The 19,376-nt window shown below is 37.5% G+C and overlaps 1 protein-coding gene across 2 annotated transcripts in view; it reads right to left on the bottom strand.

The window, feature by feature from the left end:
* Positions 1-19,376, bottom strand: part of LOC129079861 (kininogen-2-like) — a 31,000-nt gene that overhangs the window by 4,683 nt on the left and 6,941 nt on the right. For both annotated transcript variants that reach the window (XM_054585086.1, XM_054585087.1), the window contains exons 4-7: positions 17,319-17,491; positions 15,822-15,929; positions 4,977-5,061; positions 3,926-4,086 (exon numbers count right to left, since the gene is read on the bottom strand). In XM_054585086.1, coding sequence (XP_054441061.1) covers positions 3,926-4,086; positions 4,977-5,061; positions 15,822-15,929; positions 17,319-17,491 — 527 coding nt within the window. The remainder of the gene's footprint in view (positions 1-3,925; positions 4,087-4,976; positions 5,062-15,821; positions 15,930-17,318; positions 17,492-19,376) is intronic.

The following is a 19,376-nucleotide window of genomic DNA, read 5'->3' as shown; positions in this document are numbered from 1 at the left end:
TTCAATCTTTAGCAACATTTTTCATCATTATACAATGTTGTCACCACAAATAACATTTGGTGGCCCAATTTATTTTTTTCTAGAATAGTCACATTTTATTTATTTAAAAAATTAAACTCAAGATTGAAAAAAAATTTTTCCTTCTATTTTATTTTTTAAAACTCATGTTTTAAAAATACTTTGAGGTCAACAATATCACAAATGTAGTTTTTAAAAAGTCATTTTAAAATGCCACATCTTATGTCTCTTACAATTGAAAAATATACTTGGTAAAAAGGACTTAAAATTACACGTTAAAAAGTTATTTGATATGGCCCAATTTCTAGACCAAGTTATTCAGTACCTAATTCTAAATTAAATGTGTATGTGTGTATGTGTTTATAGGATTATATCCATAGCTACAGAATACATCGATATATCTGTTGAATTGGAGAGATGACCACTATTAAAAAAAATAAAATCACAGGGTCAGGATATAACCTCATTTGAAATGACAACCACAGCAGTCTTCCCTGTCTCTTTGTGTTTTTTAAAAGCATGGAGAAAGTGTGGTGGGAGGAGGAACAGAGGAGCAAGGGAACAGAGTCACAGGAAGACCCAAGCTCCCCTCTGGAGTTGTTTTGCTGAGTAATCATGGTTAAATTTTTAATAAAAATTCCATAGTTAACTTTTAAAACTCCAAGTGTATGTGTGGAAATGGGGGAAAAGGCTCTAAGAAAGTTTTAGAGTCTGTATTTTTGTGATCATAAGTTTTCTTGCTCATTTCAGAATACATCTTAATCCAATTTTTTAAATAATAATGTTGATTAAGGTAATGTTGCCTATGAAACCTATTAACATGTGACACAAGCCACAACTGATGGTTCAACTCTATTCAAGAGCCAGAAGAAGAAATTAAGTTGATGTAAATCTTCTGTGCTAGGTCCTCAAGATCATATCCATAATGCCATTATCAGGTGTCATTTCGTTTTTTATTGTGTTTTTCATTTACTATTTGTCCCCCTGATAACCCTCTGTCCCCTGCAATCACCACACTGTTGTCCATGTCCGTAAAACCTTTTTCCCTTTTGCTCAATCCCCCTACCCGCAAAGCTGTCAGCCTGTTCTCTACTTATGAGCCTGTCTCTATTTTTCTTGTTAGTTCAGTTTCTTCATTACATTCCACATATGAGTGAAACCATATGGTATTTGTCTTTCTCTGACTGGCTTATTTCCCTTAGCATAATGTTCTCCAGGTCCATCCATGCTGTTTCAAAGGGTAAAATTTTCTTCTTTCTCATACCTGAGTAGTATGCCATTGTGTAAATGTCCCACAGTTGTTTCATCTACTCATCTACTGATGGACACTTGGCCTGCCTCCATATCTTGGTGATTGTAAATAAGGCTGCAATGAACATAGGGGCGCTTATGTTCATTTGAATTAGTGTTCTGGATTACGTCTAATAAATTCCCAGAATTGGTATCACTGGATCTATAGGCAGGTCCATTTTTAATTTTTTGAGGTATCTCAATACTGCTTTCCACAGTGTGTGCACCAATTTGCATTCCCACTAACAGTGTGCGAGGGTTCCCTTTTCTCATTCAGCCTTAATCACTGTTGGTAGGAATAGAACTCCAATCAAGGTGACCAATGTCTTATACCCAGGTGGTATGAATGTAAATTGGCATAATTGCAAATAGCTTGGTGATATGCATCACAAGTCTTGACATAGAGATAAGCCATCATATTTCCAGTACTTCCTTTTTTAAAAAAATATGAATATGTACATACTCTTGAACTATAATCATCTGAGCAAAGACAGGGAGCAATATGAGCAACAGCAAGGACAGGGGCAGTAGAGCTAGGGCAAAATAAATGGTCTGTGACAGACATTGCAATTATTCACATGTGCGAACAGAGGATTTAAGAAATATTTGGTATATGAAATATGAAACCAACTTGAAATAGACATGCATCCAAATAGGACTCAATATGCAAAGCCAACACAAAACTAAATCTGTAACATAAATCCTTAGCAATTTGGAGATTGGCTTTTGGCAAATTCATCATATGGTAAATGGATTTCCAGTTGCTTGGCTACTTCCATCAGGGCTTCCTCGAATGACCATGTCAGACAGTCAAATTGCTCTCTTTAAATGCAAGAATCAGTGCAGATTCATCTCATGAGAAAGTTTGAGATTCTCACGTAGTCCAGATTTGGTAAGTGAAGGAATGTCAGTTCCCTTCAATTCACAGCATTACCTGTCGTGTCGTTGCTCCCCTGGCATCACACACGCACACACGCATACACATCCATGTGCTAGAAGGTGGATTAGTTCATTTACAGAGAGCTCTAAGTACTAAGAGGATAGACAGCCATGTTTGAGAGTGAGTCGTTCTCTCCTGACAGCAAACCTCTGACATGCAATGTACAGCGGAGTACTAGACTATTCCTGCATCATGAAGAATAAGAGAATTTCACAAGAAAGCAGAAGAAAAGCCAACAAACCCAAGAGTAGCCTGCATGGGTGTACCCTGTGAGAAGCCTGACGTGGATCAAGTGCCAGGGAAATGAGGGAGAAAAGGTTGTGGTGTTTGGGACAGGAATCAGAGCCTGAGTAGGAGAGAGGGCAGAGTGTCATTTTTGAGTATTTTAATGCCATTTGCTTTTCTTTTTCCCCAGTAGCACGACTACTACAGGAAATTAGAAGATGAAACTCAACAGCCCATTGTGCCATCACCTAAAGCCACCACTGTGCATAGCTGGAGGCATTTGTGTCTTTTCAGCAGGAGTTTCTGTAGTGTTTTATAACACAATTGACAACAGAATGTACATTCAGTTGATGGCCGTTTTTATTTTGTTCACTGTATGTTTAACACAAGGCATTTACCACATCAAGAAAGCCTCACAAAGATGCTTTATGATTGCAGCTTGATATTCTAGTCTACATTATTAATCAATTTGATAGTTCATCATTTCTTCTTTTATAGTTAGTGCTGCAATGAATATCATTGTCTATAAAGACTCTGTTTTAGATTTCTAGAAATTCAATTACTGAGCCAAAAATGTGAGCATTTTTGGGAGAAGGTGTCTTTTTCCCCTTTCAGATTACAAAGCATGTTGGTTTGCTCTAAGATTTTCATTCTATTTTGATTACTTTTCTTTAGCTCATAATTAGGGGGGCCAGGTTTGAAGTTTATAATAGGAATGTGTCCTTGAATAGAAGAGTCCTACAGCATTGGAGTTGGAAGCCGTTTGGACTTGTCTCACCCAGCCACTCAGTGTCCACACGGGAGCACAGAGACTGAGAGAGTGCGAATGACTGCGCAGGGTTGCCCCTCAGGACACGAGGGGCAGATACTGCACTAGAACTGGGCCTCCGGACCCCCAGGCAGGGCTCTTCTTGTCCTCTGCTAGCAGGGCATGCAAGGGAAGACGAATCCTCAGAGGGAACATGTGTGGGCTGGAAGGACACCCAGGCAGGGGGGAAATGACATGGAGGGGAGAGAGTGAAGACTCTGGGTGATGACAGACTGACCGATGTGGCTGAGCCCAAGGCCCTAAGTGATGCTACGTAAGAAACGAGACTGGAAAGGCAGCACGTAAGTCCTGCTCTTCGTAGAAAAAGCCCTACCTTTTATTAATTATGTAATAGTTGCTAGAGTTTATATAACACTTTCGAGTTTGAAAAGATAGTGTACTGACATATATTATCTTATTTGATCCTCACACCTGTCCTTTACAGACAGAAAACGAAAAGAATGTCCTCAATGATTTGTCCAAGATCACACAGCAAGCATGCACTGAGGCTGGGACTTGAAATTCAACTTCCTTTCATGAGGTATAATACTGTTTCCCAACCCAGAGCCAAGATTCCTGGCATATTAGTAAACAATTTGCACACAGACTACAATATCACTGTTTTTATAGCATAATTTACACACCTGTACTGTTGCTTTCTTCACAGTATAAATCTTGAAATAGAAAGTTCCGTTATTCTCTGCATTAAGCTTTGCGATGGAATGATTCAGGTGCTCCGCCAGCTCTGGGCTGTCCACAGGTATCTCTTTGGGGGCGCCAATCAAACGATATCTAATACCCTTCCCTGGAAGAATCAGGTTTTCAGTCAGCATGCGGCAGAAGGAGCAGTCTAGCTCAGGACCTCTTCTGCACATGGTCCAGCATCCAGCACGCATTTACAGAGGGCCATGTGGCAGCCCCAAAGCCCAGTAGCGAGTGGGTGGAGGTTGTCTTTCTCACCCTCCTCTCACTGCCTGGCCTCCTCTCCTCTCCTCAGAGTCAAGTGTATTTAGGAAAACCTTCAATTGGAAGGTGTTAGTTTGTGTCTCATTCAATATGCTGCATTTCTGTTTTTGCATTTTTGATAGAAAATGTAAAAAAGCAATTTTTATTGTAAAAGGAATGACTGTCTAGTGGGAAAATTGTAAGTCCTATGATTCTGGTGATCAGGGAGTTTCAACAATGTAGCTTATAGTGGAAGTTAAGCAAATATCTTCCAAGTATGAGAAAAACCAATACATGATATAAGAAATACTGGCTTCACCATAAACTCACACTATTTCTCTTATCCCCTGTTATAACATGCAGGAGAAAATAGTCTTTAATTGAACGGATTTCATTCTGAGTGATGAAAAATGAGATACTGTTTCCCCAATTTACAACATCTGATAGGGACATCTTTTATGCAAGGAAGACTAGCTGACAATGTATCAGAAGTCTGCCTTTGCTCAAAGAACAGAAATCTTTTCTTCTGTCACCATATTCCCTTCTGGCACTTGCAGAGCAGTTTCAACTGTATCTGTTATAGCACAGCCGTGCAGAGGTGGGGTGCAATGTCCTCAGAAAGGTCTATTGATCATATATAGATTTTGTGGCATATCATGGGACCCAAAGCACAATGTCTATGAAAAGACCTAGCCAGTTCTTGGGATCAACATGTACTGTACTAGAGGACAAACATATTTTATCCCATACCTGGATGAAAATTACAGTCCTGTGACAAGGAAGAAATTCTTAACTGAAGATCCAAGTGTAGATGATCTGTGCATTCACCGGCATCCTAGTTTTTAATAAGTATATAAGTGTATAAGTTAAAAACATTTTAAAGAAACTTTTAAGAGTACAACTAGTTAAAATAAATATAGGATGTCAACTTTACATTCAAAACAAAACATAATCCTATTGCTAAAGAGATAATAAGAAACACTTAGCTATGAGCATCAACAATAAATGCACATACACAAACACATAGAAACATGAAATAAGAGGATAAGAACACCTAATATAGGAATAATAATCAAATAATTGAGAGGGTAAAATTTTTTTAAAAAGGTATATACTTCAGATTATGTTAAAAACAAAATTAATGTACTACATATTCAAGAAGAGTATCTTGTAATATGAAAGATAAATGAAGATTAAACATAATGGATGAGCAAAGCTATATGAGGCAAATATAAACAAAAAAGAAGCTAGAGTATTATTCATATTGGACAAAGTAAAATCCAAGGTAACAAAAAATTCATAATGGTAGTAAAAAATATTTTTATTTTAACAAAATATAGAAAGATATAGCCTAGAAACATGAAGCCAAAATACATAAAGCAAAAATTAGATATGTATGAATGGAAATAGATTAAAATAATGGTAGTGGAGAAATTTAACATACAACTATAAATCTAAGATAGTCCAAGTAGATAAAAAAATAAATAAGGTCACAGAAGACTGGAGTAACATAATAGTTTATTTAAGTGATATTTTCATATGATATATATGATTTAAATATTTTGATAAGTATGATACAGATTTTTTTAAATAGCTTTTTATATTATTTTACAAAAAAGGGTCAATAAATTTTCAAATACAAACAATACACGCCGTTTTTTGACCTGAGAAACAAAAAGAAAAAATCTCTAAAATTTAATAAGTTTAAACAAATAAACAAAAACTACTTTGAAATCTAAACACATCTGGCAAAATAGTTAGGGTCTTCCTTAAAAGAGGAAAAATATAAAAAAAAAAAACAAGAAGAACAAAAATTGTACAAAATGTTGCCAGAACAGCATTTAGAGTTTAAATCATTATTTTATATGCTTTTGAAATTTAAAAAGAGAGAAGCTAAAATAAAATTTAATTTAATTTAATTTATTAAAAAAGGTAGAAAAGAAGCCAATAAAATTACCTCACATCTGGGTGTTTATCTAAAGAAGTTAGAAAAAGGAAAAAAATAATAAATAGCCTTAAGCAAACAAAAAGGTAGGAAAAATAAGGCAAAACTGATGAACTAGAAAACAGAAAGCACTAGCATTAATAAATGAGTACAAATGATTATACTTCAGGTAAGGAAAAAATCAAATGCAAGAAAGCTACATAGCAAAGTTTACAGAGAAATATAGCAATACAAAAGAATGATTATGAACAAGTATATGCTAATTTAAATCCCTCCAAAATGGGTATTTTTCTGGAAATATAAGTAACCACTATATTAAGTATTACTATAAGTAACCAACACTATTTTAAAAACAAGAATGAAATTCAAAACCAAAAATACAAACAGTCCAATTAAAAAATGGGCAAAGGATGTGAATAGACCCTTCTCCAAAGAGGACACACAGATGGCCAATAGACATATGAAAAGATGCTTAATGTCACTAATCATCAGAGAAATGCAAATTAAAACCACAATGAGATATTACCTCACACCTGTCAGAATGGCTATCTTCAATAAATCAGCAAATATCAAGTGCTGGCGAGGATGTGGAGAAAAGGGAACCCTCGTGCACTGTTAGTGGGAATGCAGACTGGTGCAGCCACTGTGGAAAGCAGTATGGAGATACCTAAAAAATTAAAAATGGAACTTCCTTATGACCCAGTGATTCCACTTCTGGGAATTTATTTGAAGAAACCTGAAACACTAATTAAAAAGAATATATGTACTCCTCTGTTCTTTGCAGTGTTATTTACAGTAGTCAAGATTTGGAAGCAGCCCAAGTGTCCATCAGTAGAGAGTGGACAAAACAGCCATAGTACATGTCACAATGGGATAGTACTTGGCTGTAAAATAGAAGAAAATCTTACCCTTAGCAAGAACATGGATGGACTTGGAGAACATTGTGCTAAGTGAAATAAGCCCGTCAGAGAAATATAAATGCCATATGATTTCACTCATATGTGGAATGTAATGAACGAACTGAACTAACAAGCAAAACAGAGACCGGCTCATAGATAGAAGGCAGGGTGACAGCTCTGGGGAGGGGGTAAAGGTGAGGGGAGTGGAGGAACTAAGCAAAAAAGAAAAAAAGAGAGAGAAGGAACCAGCAGAAGACCTCTGGTCAAGATGGTGGCATAGAGAGACAAGGCTCACCTCTTCGCACAACCACATCAAAATTGTAACTAAAATATAAAACAACTCAAACTCAGAACCATCAGAAATTGAATTGAATGAAAGTCTGACAACTATGGAATTAAAGAAACCACATCCATTCAGACTCGTAGGAGAGGCACACATGTGAAATAGGCTGGTCCTCACCCACATATGGCAGATAAAAATTCGGGAGGGATATCTTAGGAATGAGGAGTCCCAGCCCCAAATAGTACCCCCAGCCCAGGGTTCCAGTGCCAGGAAGATAAGTTTCCAAAGGTTCTGGCTGCAAAAACCAGTGGGAGTTGAGTCGATGGAAGAAAATGCTGGAACTCCATGCAGTACCCCTGAAACAGCCCATACACAGACTCACATACTCTGATTCACGCTCTGAGCACTAGCCCTCCGGTACTTTGAAAAGCACCAGTGGTATACAGGGAGAAGCTGCAGTATCTGATATCAAGGGGAGCAGAGGCCATTGTCCCTTTTCTAAACCCTCCCCCAAAGAGCTGGCAAGCGGGTGCCATATTTGAGACTCCATCAACTTGGCTAACACTGTTTGAGCTGCTCTGGAGATCCCCAGAGACTCTGCCCCAACCAATTTATGATCCCATCAAAGCTGCTTTTCCATATAAAAGACTGGTCTTGGATCATGCCTCAAAACTTCCCAAATCCTATCAAACAAGCAATAGCTGGCCTCAGTGAGCCCCAGGCCAGGCACTAGCAGCAGCCAGCCTAGATTTACAGCTTGGCTTCCCCTGGGAATCTCCAAGCCCAGCACAAGTAGCAGCCATCTCAGATTGCTTTATAGCTCAGATAGGGTGGCCCAGAGCAAAACACAGGTGAGGGCTGACCTTGGTCTGCACCACCAAGGGCACCGCAGGGCCAGTGCACCCAGTAGACATCTACAGACCACGTCGGAGCACCACCACCCTGCCCCTGCACAGCTGATCCTCCATGGAGGGTGGAGGTTGGTGATCAGTAGTCACAGCCAATCCTTGTAGCTGAATAGCCTGGGTAAATCCCTCCCATTGATCTGCCAACAGCAACCAAAGCTCAACCACAAGAATAGGGTGTACCCAAAGCACATGAAGGGCTCACCTTGAGTATCCAGCTTGGGTGACAGGGGAGGCTGTGCCTCTGGACCCTACAGGCATCTACTACATTAGTCCATACTACCAAGATACAGAGTTAAAACAGCTCTACCTAATACATAGAAACAAACACTGGAAGGCTGCCAAAATGAGGAGACAAAGAAACATGGCCCAAATGAAAGAACAGATCAAAATTCCAGGAAAATGAACTAGACAAAACGGAGATAAACAATCTGTCAGATGCAGAGGTCAAAACACTGTTTATAAGGATGCTCAAGGAACTTAGTGAGGACCTCAACAGCATTAAAAAGGCCCAGTCAGAAACAAAGGATACATTAATTGAAATAAAGAATAGTTTATAGGGAAAGAACAGTAGAGTGGGTGAAGCCAAGAATCAAATCAATGATTTGGAACATAGAGAAGTGAAAAACAACCAATCAGAACAACAAGAAAGAAAAAGAATCCAGAAAATGAAGATAGTGTAAGCATCCTCTGGAACAACTACAGGTGTTCCAACATTCAAATAATAAGGGTGCCAGAAGGGGGAGAGAAAGAGCAAGAAGTTGGAAATCTATTTTAAAAAATAGTGAAAGAAAACTTAACTTGGTAAAGAAAAAAGTCCAGGAAGCACAGAGACTCACACATAAGATGGATGCAAAGAGGCCCATTCCAAGATGCATAATAATTAAAATGTCAAAGGTTAAAGATAAAGAGAGAATCTTGAAAGCAGCAAGGAGAAAAGAAGTTAGCTATCTACAGGGCAGTTCCCATAAGACTGTCAGCTGATTTCTCAAAAGAAACTTTGCAAGCTAGAAGGGATTGACAAGAAATATTCAACGTCACGAAAAGCAGGGACCTACAGCCTACATTGCTCTACCCAGCACAGTTGTCATTTAGAAGTGAAGGGCAGATAAAGAGGTTCCCAGTCAAAAAAATATTAAAGGAGTTCATCATCACCAAACCATTGATATATGAAATGTTAAAGGAACTTACTTAAGAAAAAGAAAAATTCAAAAATATGGGAGGGGATATGGAGGAAAGGATGAAGAGGCGAGGGGATAAGAAGTATCCATAGGTAGTTAGAGAATAGCTATGGGGATGTGAAGTACAGTATAGGAAATGGAGTAGCGAAAGAGCTTGTACATATGACCCATAGGCATGAACAATGGTGGGGGGATTGCCTGAGGGAGTGGGGGGTGCTGGGTGGAGTGGTGGTAAAAGGGGAAAAATCAGGACAACTGTAATTAGTTGAAATTATCAGTAAATTATCATAATCAGTAAAATATAATTTAAAAAAAAGAACTCATGGACAAAGACAACAGTGTTGCGATTCCAGAGGTTGGGTGGATGGAGATGGAAGAGTGCATGGGCGGTGGGTATAAAAGGTGATGGAAAAAATAAAATAAAGTAAAATTCTTAAATGGACCAGTTACTAAAGAACTGGAGAATGCTATCATTATTCTCAGCTTCCATTCCACTTCTCACCTCCAAACAACATAGATGCTTTATAGATGAATAATCTTTAAAATTAAAGTAACGTATAGTTCCATGCTACATAAACTGTGTCTGAATATAGAGAATAGTTGCAAACTACACAACTTAAAAAATAGTGGCAAACTGCTGAACTCAAAAACAGAACGCAGCAGGAAAAGACCAAGACCAACTATGACATTCACTGACTCCATGAACGAAGTCATAGAAATAGCTACAGGCCCTCAGCAGAGCTGCTGAGGTCAGGACAGTGTGGCCACCACTCATTCGTAGGGTCACCAGGGATCAGAGTGGACTCAGCTGTGACTCACACCCAACTCATTCTATAAAACTATAATCTGAATAGCAGAACTTGAAAAAACAGAATGCATGCACACACACCCAGAAAACTGTCAAACCACTTACAAGCAGATGTAGAATTTGTAAATAGACTAGAAATAAAATCCATATGCATATTTAAGAAATAATTAGCACTAGACAAAAAGTTTAAGATTATAGAAATTACCATTAGGAGAGTTGTCAAAATAACATAACAGATTAAATTAGAAATAAATAACATGGTATTTCAATACACATCTGAAGAATTTACTACATTCTAATGCCAATTATTTTCTCTTTAAATTTCTTTTAATTCATTGGGGTGATGTTGGTTAACACAATTATATAGGTTTCAAGTATACAATTCTATAATATATCATCCGTATGTTGTATTGTGTCTTTACCACCCCAAGTCAAGTCTCCTTTTGTCACCATTTATCCTCGCTTTACCCTCTCCTGCTTGCCCCCACCCCTTTTTCCCTCTGGGAATCACCATAGTGTTGTCTGTATCTATGAGTATTTGTTTGTTTGTTTGTTTGTTTGTTTTTCTGCTTAATCCTTTCATCTCTTTCACCCAACCTACCTCCCCTCTGAGAGCAGTCAGTCTGTTTCCTGTATCTTAGTCTGCTAACACACAGTTCTTATTTAAAAACAAAACAAACCTCTTTAAAAGCAGGAATGTAATGATGCTTCTTAACATGACACACAAATGCCTACCTGGAACCCACAGCAAATATTAATAATAATGAAACTCTAGAGGCTTTCCCAATAAAATCAGGACTAAAACACAAATTTGTGTGAAATATCTCTGGACATTTGGGCCAATTCACTGAGGCACAGAACAAAAAATAAGCACTGGAAAAGAGATGAGATAATATCTTTTTAGTTTATACTTAGAACAATCAAAAGAGTTCATGCAAAGCTGTGAGAGAGTTAAAGTATTCACTTGCTAAATAGAGGTTGAATGTATCAAAATTGATACATTTATGTAGAAATTAACATTTAAAAGAGACTAAAATTTAAAAAATCATAAGATTTAATTCCTAAGTGCAATAACCAGAAATAAGTACACATGCCCCCCAAAACTAGAAATAACTGGTGAGCAATGTTCTGAATATATATAAATAAAGACACCACCTTTAGAAAGTAATATAAAACTTGACTAAGTAGAGGTGTATACCAAGTTCTTGACTGAAAAGACTAAATATAGTTTATATGCCAATTCTCCTCAAATTAATTTAGAAATGTAGTGCAATTCCAATCTATGTGACAATGTTTTTCTTATAAACTTCTTCTAAGGTTGGTTTTTGAGGATATAAACACTAGAATAGTAAATCACAAATTTAAACCTACTATGAAGCTATGGCTGTTAAAACATGGTGATACAAATATAGAGAACAGGCTTTTCATGAGAAACTATTATGGGATAAATGTGACAAATTTATATATAAGGGAAGAATGTTGAAATATCTTGTTATCCTCTTGAAATAAAACTCAATTTAGAAACTTCACAAGATATATTAAAATTAATCCCACATAGTTTCAAAAGCTATGTTTAAAAATACTGACCATAGACAAATTAGGGGGAAGAAAGATGACAGCAAAGTGTGGAAGAATTCAAAAGGAAAATACTGTTAGATTTGGCTGCCTAAAAGCAAAATCTATTTGTAAGTCAGAAATACCACAATGAAAACTAAAATTAAACTGAGACAATATGATAAAGCACTGATACCTTTAATAATCAATACCATTTTCCAAATCATTAAGATTTATCCCAAAAAGAAATGGGCACAGGACATAGAAAACAATTCATAAATTAAATTCATAAATTTCTAACAAATGTATGAAAATGGGGAAATATACCAAATACAGAAATAGCTTTATTCTCAAGAATATTAGGTGAGTTGTTAATTATAATAAAAAATGGAAACAACCCAAATGTCTAACTATAGTTATTCAAAAAACAATATCCTTTAATATGATATTACACAGTTACTTAAGAGAAAGTTTATCAAGAGTTTTAATGACATAGGAAAATGCTTAGGTAAAAAGGCAGCATGTGAAATAATTACAACTATTAACAGGAAAAAGATCACCACAAATTATCTATATAAACTCTCGCCCTCCCCCCCAAACAAAAAGATAAGAGGGAAATACACTAACATATCTTTGGGTATTTGAGTATGTGATTCAATATTATTTTTTTTGTTTCTGCATTGCCTTTAAGTTTTCTATCAATCTTTATTTCTGATAAGGAAATATATATATGTATATATATGTATGTATATATATGTATATATGTATGTGTATATATATGGATGTGTATATATGCATATATACATATATGTATATGTATATAAAAAATAAATGTCATAAGATGTTAAAGATACAAGAAATACCACACTTATCATATCTTAATTTTGGATGGGGAGAAGGATGCTGGAAGTATCCTTGAGGTTCTCAATTCTATCAGCATATTTGATTCACTGACAAGTTTTTATTCTGACTCCAAAAGCCTGCCCCTGACCAAGTAAGTCATAATATCTGGGGAATGGCCTGGGAATAATTATTTCAAAGCTGGTGAAGTGATTCTAATAAACAGCATGGCCTGAGAACTTAAATCAGTGCTTTTCCAAACTTAAAGTGCAAATGAATCACCTGAGAATCTTGTTAAATACGGAGTCCCAGTAGGCCTGGGGTGGAATTCAAGATTTTGCTTTTCCAACAAGCTCCCTGGTGATGCTGATGCTCCTGGTTCAGGGACCAAGTACCGAATAGCAAGGCCTTCAAAATTACCAATTGCAGACAGGGTAATTTACATTTTATGTCCTTTAATTATTTAACAGCTGTGAGATAGGTGCTATGATTCCTCCCTATTTTACAAATAAGGAAGTGGGAGCTCAGAGAAGTGATTCCAAAAATCTGTTGGCTTTGTGACTCCAACCAGCCCTTGCATCTCTCTGTGTTGCAAAGAGAAAACCAGGAAGTTGAGGCCTTACAAATAAATGCAGAGAGATTCAAGTTAGGTAATATTTAAGCCTACATAATCTGAAATAACTAAAAAACAAAAACCAGAAGGTGTTGATAGATGCTTAAAAGGCCAGAGTTGACTCAAATTAACAAAGTTATATAGCAGCGAGAGCATACATTTTTTAGAGGGTTTCTCTCTCTCCTGTTTATTATTTTTTTATTATGGTGAAACATATGTAACATAAAATTTGTCATTTTAAACATTTTTAAGTGTATAATTCAGTTACATTAAATACGTTGCAGCCATCACCACTATCTATATCCAATAGTTTTAATCACCCCAAACATAAATTCTGTACCCAGTAAGCAATATACTCCCATTTTCCCTCCTCTCAGTCTTTGGTAAACTCTGATCTACTTTTATTTCTATACATTCATATATGTTAGATATTTCATATAAGTGGAATCATACAGTATTTGTCTTTTTGTGTCTGGCTAATTTCATTTAGCATAATGTTTTCAAGGCTCATCTATGTTGTAGCACATGTCAGAATTTCATGGCTAAAGAATATTTCATTATTTTATCTATAAATATAAATGTAAATATATATATATATCACTTTTTGTTTTTTCATTCATCTGTTGATGGACATTTGGGTTGTTTCCACTTTTTGGCTATGGTGAATAATGCAGCAATGAATAATGGCATGGAATATCTGTTTAAGTCCCTGTTTTGAATTCTTTTGGGTATATACCTAAAAGTGCAATTGCTGGGTCATAGGGCAATTCTATGTTTAACTTTTTGAAAAACTACCAAACTATTTTCCACAGTGGCTGTACCATTTCACATTCTCATCAGCAATGAACAAAAGTTTCAATTTTTCCACATCCTCACCAACACTAGTTATTTTCCAATTAAAAAAAATCACAGCCATCTTTTAGGTGTGAGGTGGCGTTTCATCATGGCTTGTATTTGTACTCCCCTGACCAGTAAAACATCTTTTCATATGTTTATTGACCATTTGTTTATATTTTATTAAAATTTCTTTTTTAAATCCTCACCCAAGGATACGTTCATTGATTTTAGAGAGAGATGAAGGAGGGAAGAGAGAGGGTGAGAGAGAGAGAAACATCAATGTGAGAGAGAGACATTGGTAGGTTGTCTCCTGTCAATGGCCCAACCAGGGATCAAACGTGCAACCTCGGTATGTGCCCTGACCAGGGAGCGAACCCTCAGCCGTTTAGTGTATGAGATAATGCTCCAACCAGTATCTCTCCTTTAGAGAAATGTTTATTTTTAAGTCATTCACCCATCTGAAAATTTGGTTGATTATCTTTTTGTTGTTGCATTGTAGGGGTTCTTTATATATTCTTCATATTAAACCCTTATTAGATATATGATGTAAATAATTTCTTCCACTTTGTAAGTTGTCTTCTCATTCTCTTAATAGTATCCTTTTAAGTTTTCTTCCCAGTTATGAAATAAACACATGGTTTGATTAGAAACATTGGGAAGTATTAAAGAGTTCCAAAAGTACAAAGAATCAAAAAAGGCACCCATTGTTCTAACTGAAAATTAACTATGCTTCATATTTTGGCATATTTTTTCCATCACTTAAACAAATTTTTTGTAAGAATTTATTTGAGCCAAACTAACAACAATTGATGGGGAGCAAGATGTCAGATGCTCCCCTGCATCACTTTTCATTTTACATTTACTTTATATATTTGAATGAATCTGTACATATAGTTTTGAATTCTATTTTTTGTGTTTTAGTTAATATATTATAACTATTTTACTAAGTCACTAAATATCTGTAAACATAGTATTATTGGTTGCACATATTCTACTGTATGGATACACAGTAATTTATTTAAACAGTCCCTAATGTTGAAAAAAGTTATTTCCAAAGTTGTTCTATTAATAATAATGCTGAAATTAATATCTTACTGTCCAGATAGCTCATTTTCTTCCCATATAATCGAGTTTTAGAATTAGAATAATGGACTACAGTGCTCGCAGCAATCTCTTGCTTAAAGCACAGCCTTCTATAAAGTGCAAATATTCCTGGAAAGGTCATCATGCTTTAGTCATCGGAACAGGCACTAACTACTCTTTTAACGTAATTTTGGAACTGATAACAAGATATAATCCTAAAAAGTGATAGAGGCCCAGGATGTCTTTATTAAAGGTAAAGGAAGGCGGGGGGAAAGTAAACAAACAGAGACAAGTCCAACGTTAAGGATTGTCCTGCGTAGAGCTCAGGAGCACAGGGAGGACGTTGAGCACAGGGGGATGAAAGGGAGACAGGAGAGTGTGAACACAGGAACAGACAAACTTGGCATGGCATCATTTCATCTCAGGCCCTGGGTGCATCTGTAAATGCTTATTGCAGGATATACAAGACTTTTTGACCAGGTGGGTAAGGCAGCTTGACCAGTGACAGGGTGAATGTGACTGTGAACTCATGAATGTCATCTAAAATTTTAATGACTACGTTTTCCTATATAGCTGAGTATTCCCTCTCCTGTAAATACTGAACACCAGATGCCAATAGCTTTATGATTAGATTTTGGCCTACTTACACCATTGAGAAGGAACTTGCAGTCTGGAGTTAAGAACAGAAAATTCTCCCTGGAACAATTAGTTTGCTCAATTGTGTAAGTAACTTTATAGTTCCATCCAGCTACCACCTGAAAAAAATTTGAATTGAATACTTAAAGGACAGTTTAAACATTATTCACAGTGTTATAAGGAACTTAGTATACTACCAAGCGTATCACAAATACACGAAAGTATAAACTACTAGGCAAAAGTCACAAGTGAATGGATATTGAGCACTTTAAGACTTTTCACCCTTCAAAACACATACGCATGTGCACACACACACCTATGCATCCGAAAATGAAAAGCAATATATACGTGGAGTACTTTATTTCTTTACATAAGTCCTAGCAATATTTTCTCTGCTAAGTAGCAGCAAAATAATGTCTTACTGAATTTTGTGAAATATTAATAATGCTCTTCTAAATGGTTAAAGAAAACTTTGGAGCTTGAGTGGCATTTACTGGTAGGTTTTCAGGTTCCTTGATGGTCAGGCAGTAAGTTCTCTTCTGCTTTATTCTGGACTAGTCATATACCCTGATAGATGGATATAAATAAATTTGAGTAGAACATGTGTTTTGCATGAAGGCAAGTGGGAAGGTCTATTAAAAGCAGGGAATGTTACTGACCAAAGTGAGTCCCTTCATAACTAGATACTGATACAAGGGACCCAGTAACCTGTCATTAAAGAGTTAGTGAATCAAGTCGATGAAAAGACCAGATTTATAAGTATTTGCTTTTTTCCCCCAATGATATGAAAACTATATTTTTGAGGGTACTCAGAAATCAGTGCCCAATTTTTGGGGTACAATTTAATATTTTGGAGCCATGTTTGACTCATATTGCTCGGTGATGATGCAGTTTTCTTAAAACCTTAAGGCCATCTTGGTGGGTATTGTTCGGTGTGTGGGGCATTGTCCTGTACACTGAAAAGTCACGGGTTTGATTCCCAGTCAGAGCACATACGTAGGTTGTGGGTTCATTCCCCTGTCAGGGTGCATGGGAGAGGCAATCAATTGATGTTTCTCTCTCACATCGATGTTACTGTTCCTCTCTGTCTCCCTCCCTCCTCTCCTCTCACTACAATCGCTAAGAATGTCCTTGGGTGAGGAAATACATTCATCCATCCATCCATACATACATACTTAAAAGAAAAATTTTTTTTTCTTAAGGCCAGAAAGATCTTTTCATTTCACCATCTCTAAGAAGAACATGTAATGCTAACTACCCATTTATTAAAAGCAGTCTCAGAGCAAGGGGTCTCATCAGCCCTGCATTCCCCTTTTACCCACTGCAGTATCCGAATCACTTTGACTATAGAGAAAGCTCTTTCTTTGTCTCCACTGTTCCCTCACCACCAGCCATGGAATGATATGTTTTCTTTTGACCAATGGTATATTTCAGGTAATGAAACCTAAAACATAAATTTCCAACCAATTTTAACAATACTACGCAAAATAAAAACTGAAAGAACAAACCTGTTTCTCAGCCATTTTTACTTCTTTAAGAGCAAAGAGGTGAGAATGATCAGTGTGGTTGTTGAAATGTTGAATGGCATGTCTCAGGACAGGTTCCAAGTCAGGGCTGGTAGTTGATATGGGGTGCATACAGCCAAGGCATTCATACTGAGATGTCACCATGGGGCCAGCGCCTTGACAAGGGAAGGGTAGGCAAAAGGGCAACATTAATGAGAAAAACCCCCGTTCAGATACATTGCACTAAATAAGTAAGATAATTAAAACAGCCTTAGTAAACAAATTTTCTAATAAATTCTAATATGTATTAGAAAAATAGAACATAAGCCTGCTTTTTAGTCAGTCAGAGGGAAAAACCTAGCATTGACTAAGGGACATCTTACATACATACTATAGTGCATAATTATTTCAAATGTATTTAAAAGTCATTGTAAATTATAGAAGTAATACATGAATTTATCTACTTATTAATATGTAAATTTTACACATATATGATTATTTTTCGGTGTTAAATCTCCTTGATGCCTTGTTCAGGGTTTAATATGTTTTGTGTCAACTCAGTTGAACAAACGTGTCCATATCTCGCACACGCTGTAATATGCCAGGTGCTGAGCCAGGCTACACGGACACGTTACTTCGTTAGTAATGGTCACTGTGGTGATGGGGTTGGGCAAAGCCCAGTGGGAGAGGTAGAACTGTAGATGGGCATTTCCAATATAATTCGGCAAGAGCTTGGAAAGACCGGGGCCCAGAGTGAATTCGGGACAGACTTTCCTGAGGAGGAAAGGCCTGCGCCAAGAAGGGTGAAAAGCCGACAAGGCCAGCTGGGCAGCAGGAGGCGCGGCGCCTGAGACGAAGGTACACAGGGCTCCCAGGTCAGCAGGGGCGGCAGTGTGGGACGTGCTGTGCACGCGCTTTACCAGAGCTTAAGGCGGGAAGCAGGGAGTGGTGACTGAGGTGGGGACAGTTAGCAGAGAGAGTCCTGTGCTGCTGAGCCTGGGCCTCACTCTGGAGGCAGGGGTGACACCCTGTTCCAAGGGTCACGGGCTCCTTGGTGAACCTGATGTAAGCTATGGCGCCCCCTCCAGGGAAATGCGGGCACGCGCAACGCTCTCCGCATGGTTTCAGGGGGATGCATAGCCCCGCTGACCTGAATTAAGAATGGTCAGCGGTACCCGCGGGGTGCCTCTGAAGGGTTTTTTAATGAAATGGTAAATATTAAGACAGGAGTGAGTTTGCATTACGTTTCCAAGTCCTGTTTACAACTCCCCCTGCAACTGTCCCTTGGCCTTCACTGCCATAAGTCTGTGTGCCAGCTCTCCTCGCTGCTCCCCTGGCAGAAGCTATGCTGCATCGAGTTGGTGGGCAAAGTTAAAACACCGGAGGGCAATTGCATGGGAAGGGTGAAAGAATTTGTGACGGCAGAACAAAGGATCGATGATCACGGCAGGTGAAAAGCAAGACAGAGAAGAGAAGAGAAGAGAGGCCGGTTTGCTGACCTCAAGGGCAGCTCTGACTGGGGTCAGAGAAGTGATGGAGCAGCCTTTTGAGAGTGAGAGGAGAAGGGACTGATGCAAATTCAGTTTTTCTGGGGGCTGATGATTTTCTACCCTGCCCAAACATTTCTACGGAAATTTTAAAAAATAAAAGGAAGATTAAGTTTTTAAATCAGAGATACGTTCAGCCAAAAAGGCTTCAGATAAGGGATTGTGGATCTAATAGTACTGTGGACTTAGAAGTTTCACGAAGCGCTTTTCCCTCATAGTATACAAGTGCTCTGCTCTGGATCATATGAAAACTTGCTTATGAGCTAGAGTTCTTAAACTGCATAATGAAAAGCTGCTGCAAAAATTAGTTTCTTTGTTTGTCATTTCTGGTTTTTTTTTCTTTCAATGCCACTTCTTGCAAGAACTGAAGCTCAGGGGATGATTGGTTTTTTGTAGGTTGCAAGCGGATGACTAAGAGAGGCTAGAGAAATTGCTCCTCCACTGATGTTCAAGAGTGACATTGGAGACACTGTCCTGGAGCCCCATACGCTGAAACCCTATCTTGCGGGAGGCT

The sequence above is a fragment of the Pteronotus mesoamericanus genome, unplaced genomic scaffold, assembly GCF_021234165.1.
Source record: "Pteronotus mesoamericanus isolate MK-2021 breed Mesoamerican mustached bat unplaced genomic scaffold, CSHL_Meso_final contig_82, whole genome shotgun sequence".
Lineage (NCBI taxonomy): Eukaryota > Metazoa > Chordata > Mammalia > Chiroptera > Mormoopidae > Pteronotus > Pteronotus mesoamericanus.
The sequence above is the reverse complement of the archived record's forward strand: the minus strand, read 5'-3'. Positions and strand labels throughout refer to the sequence as shown.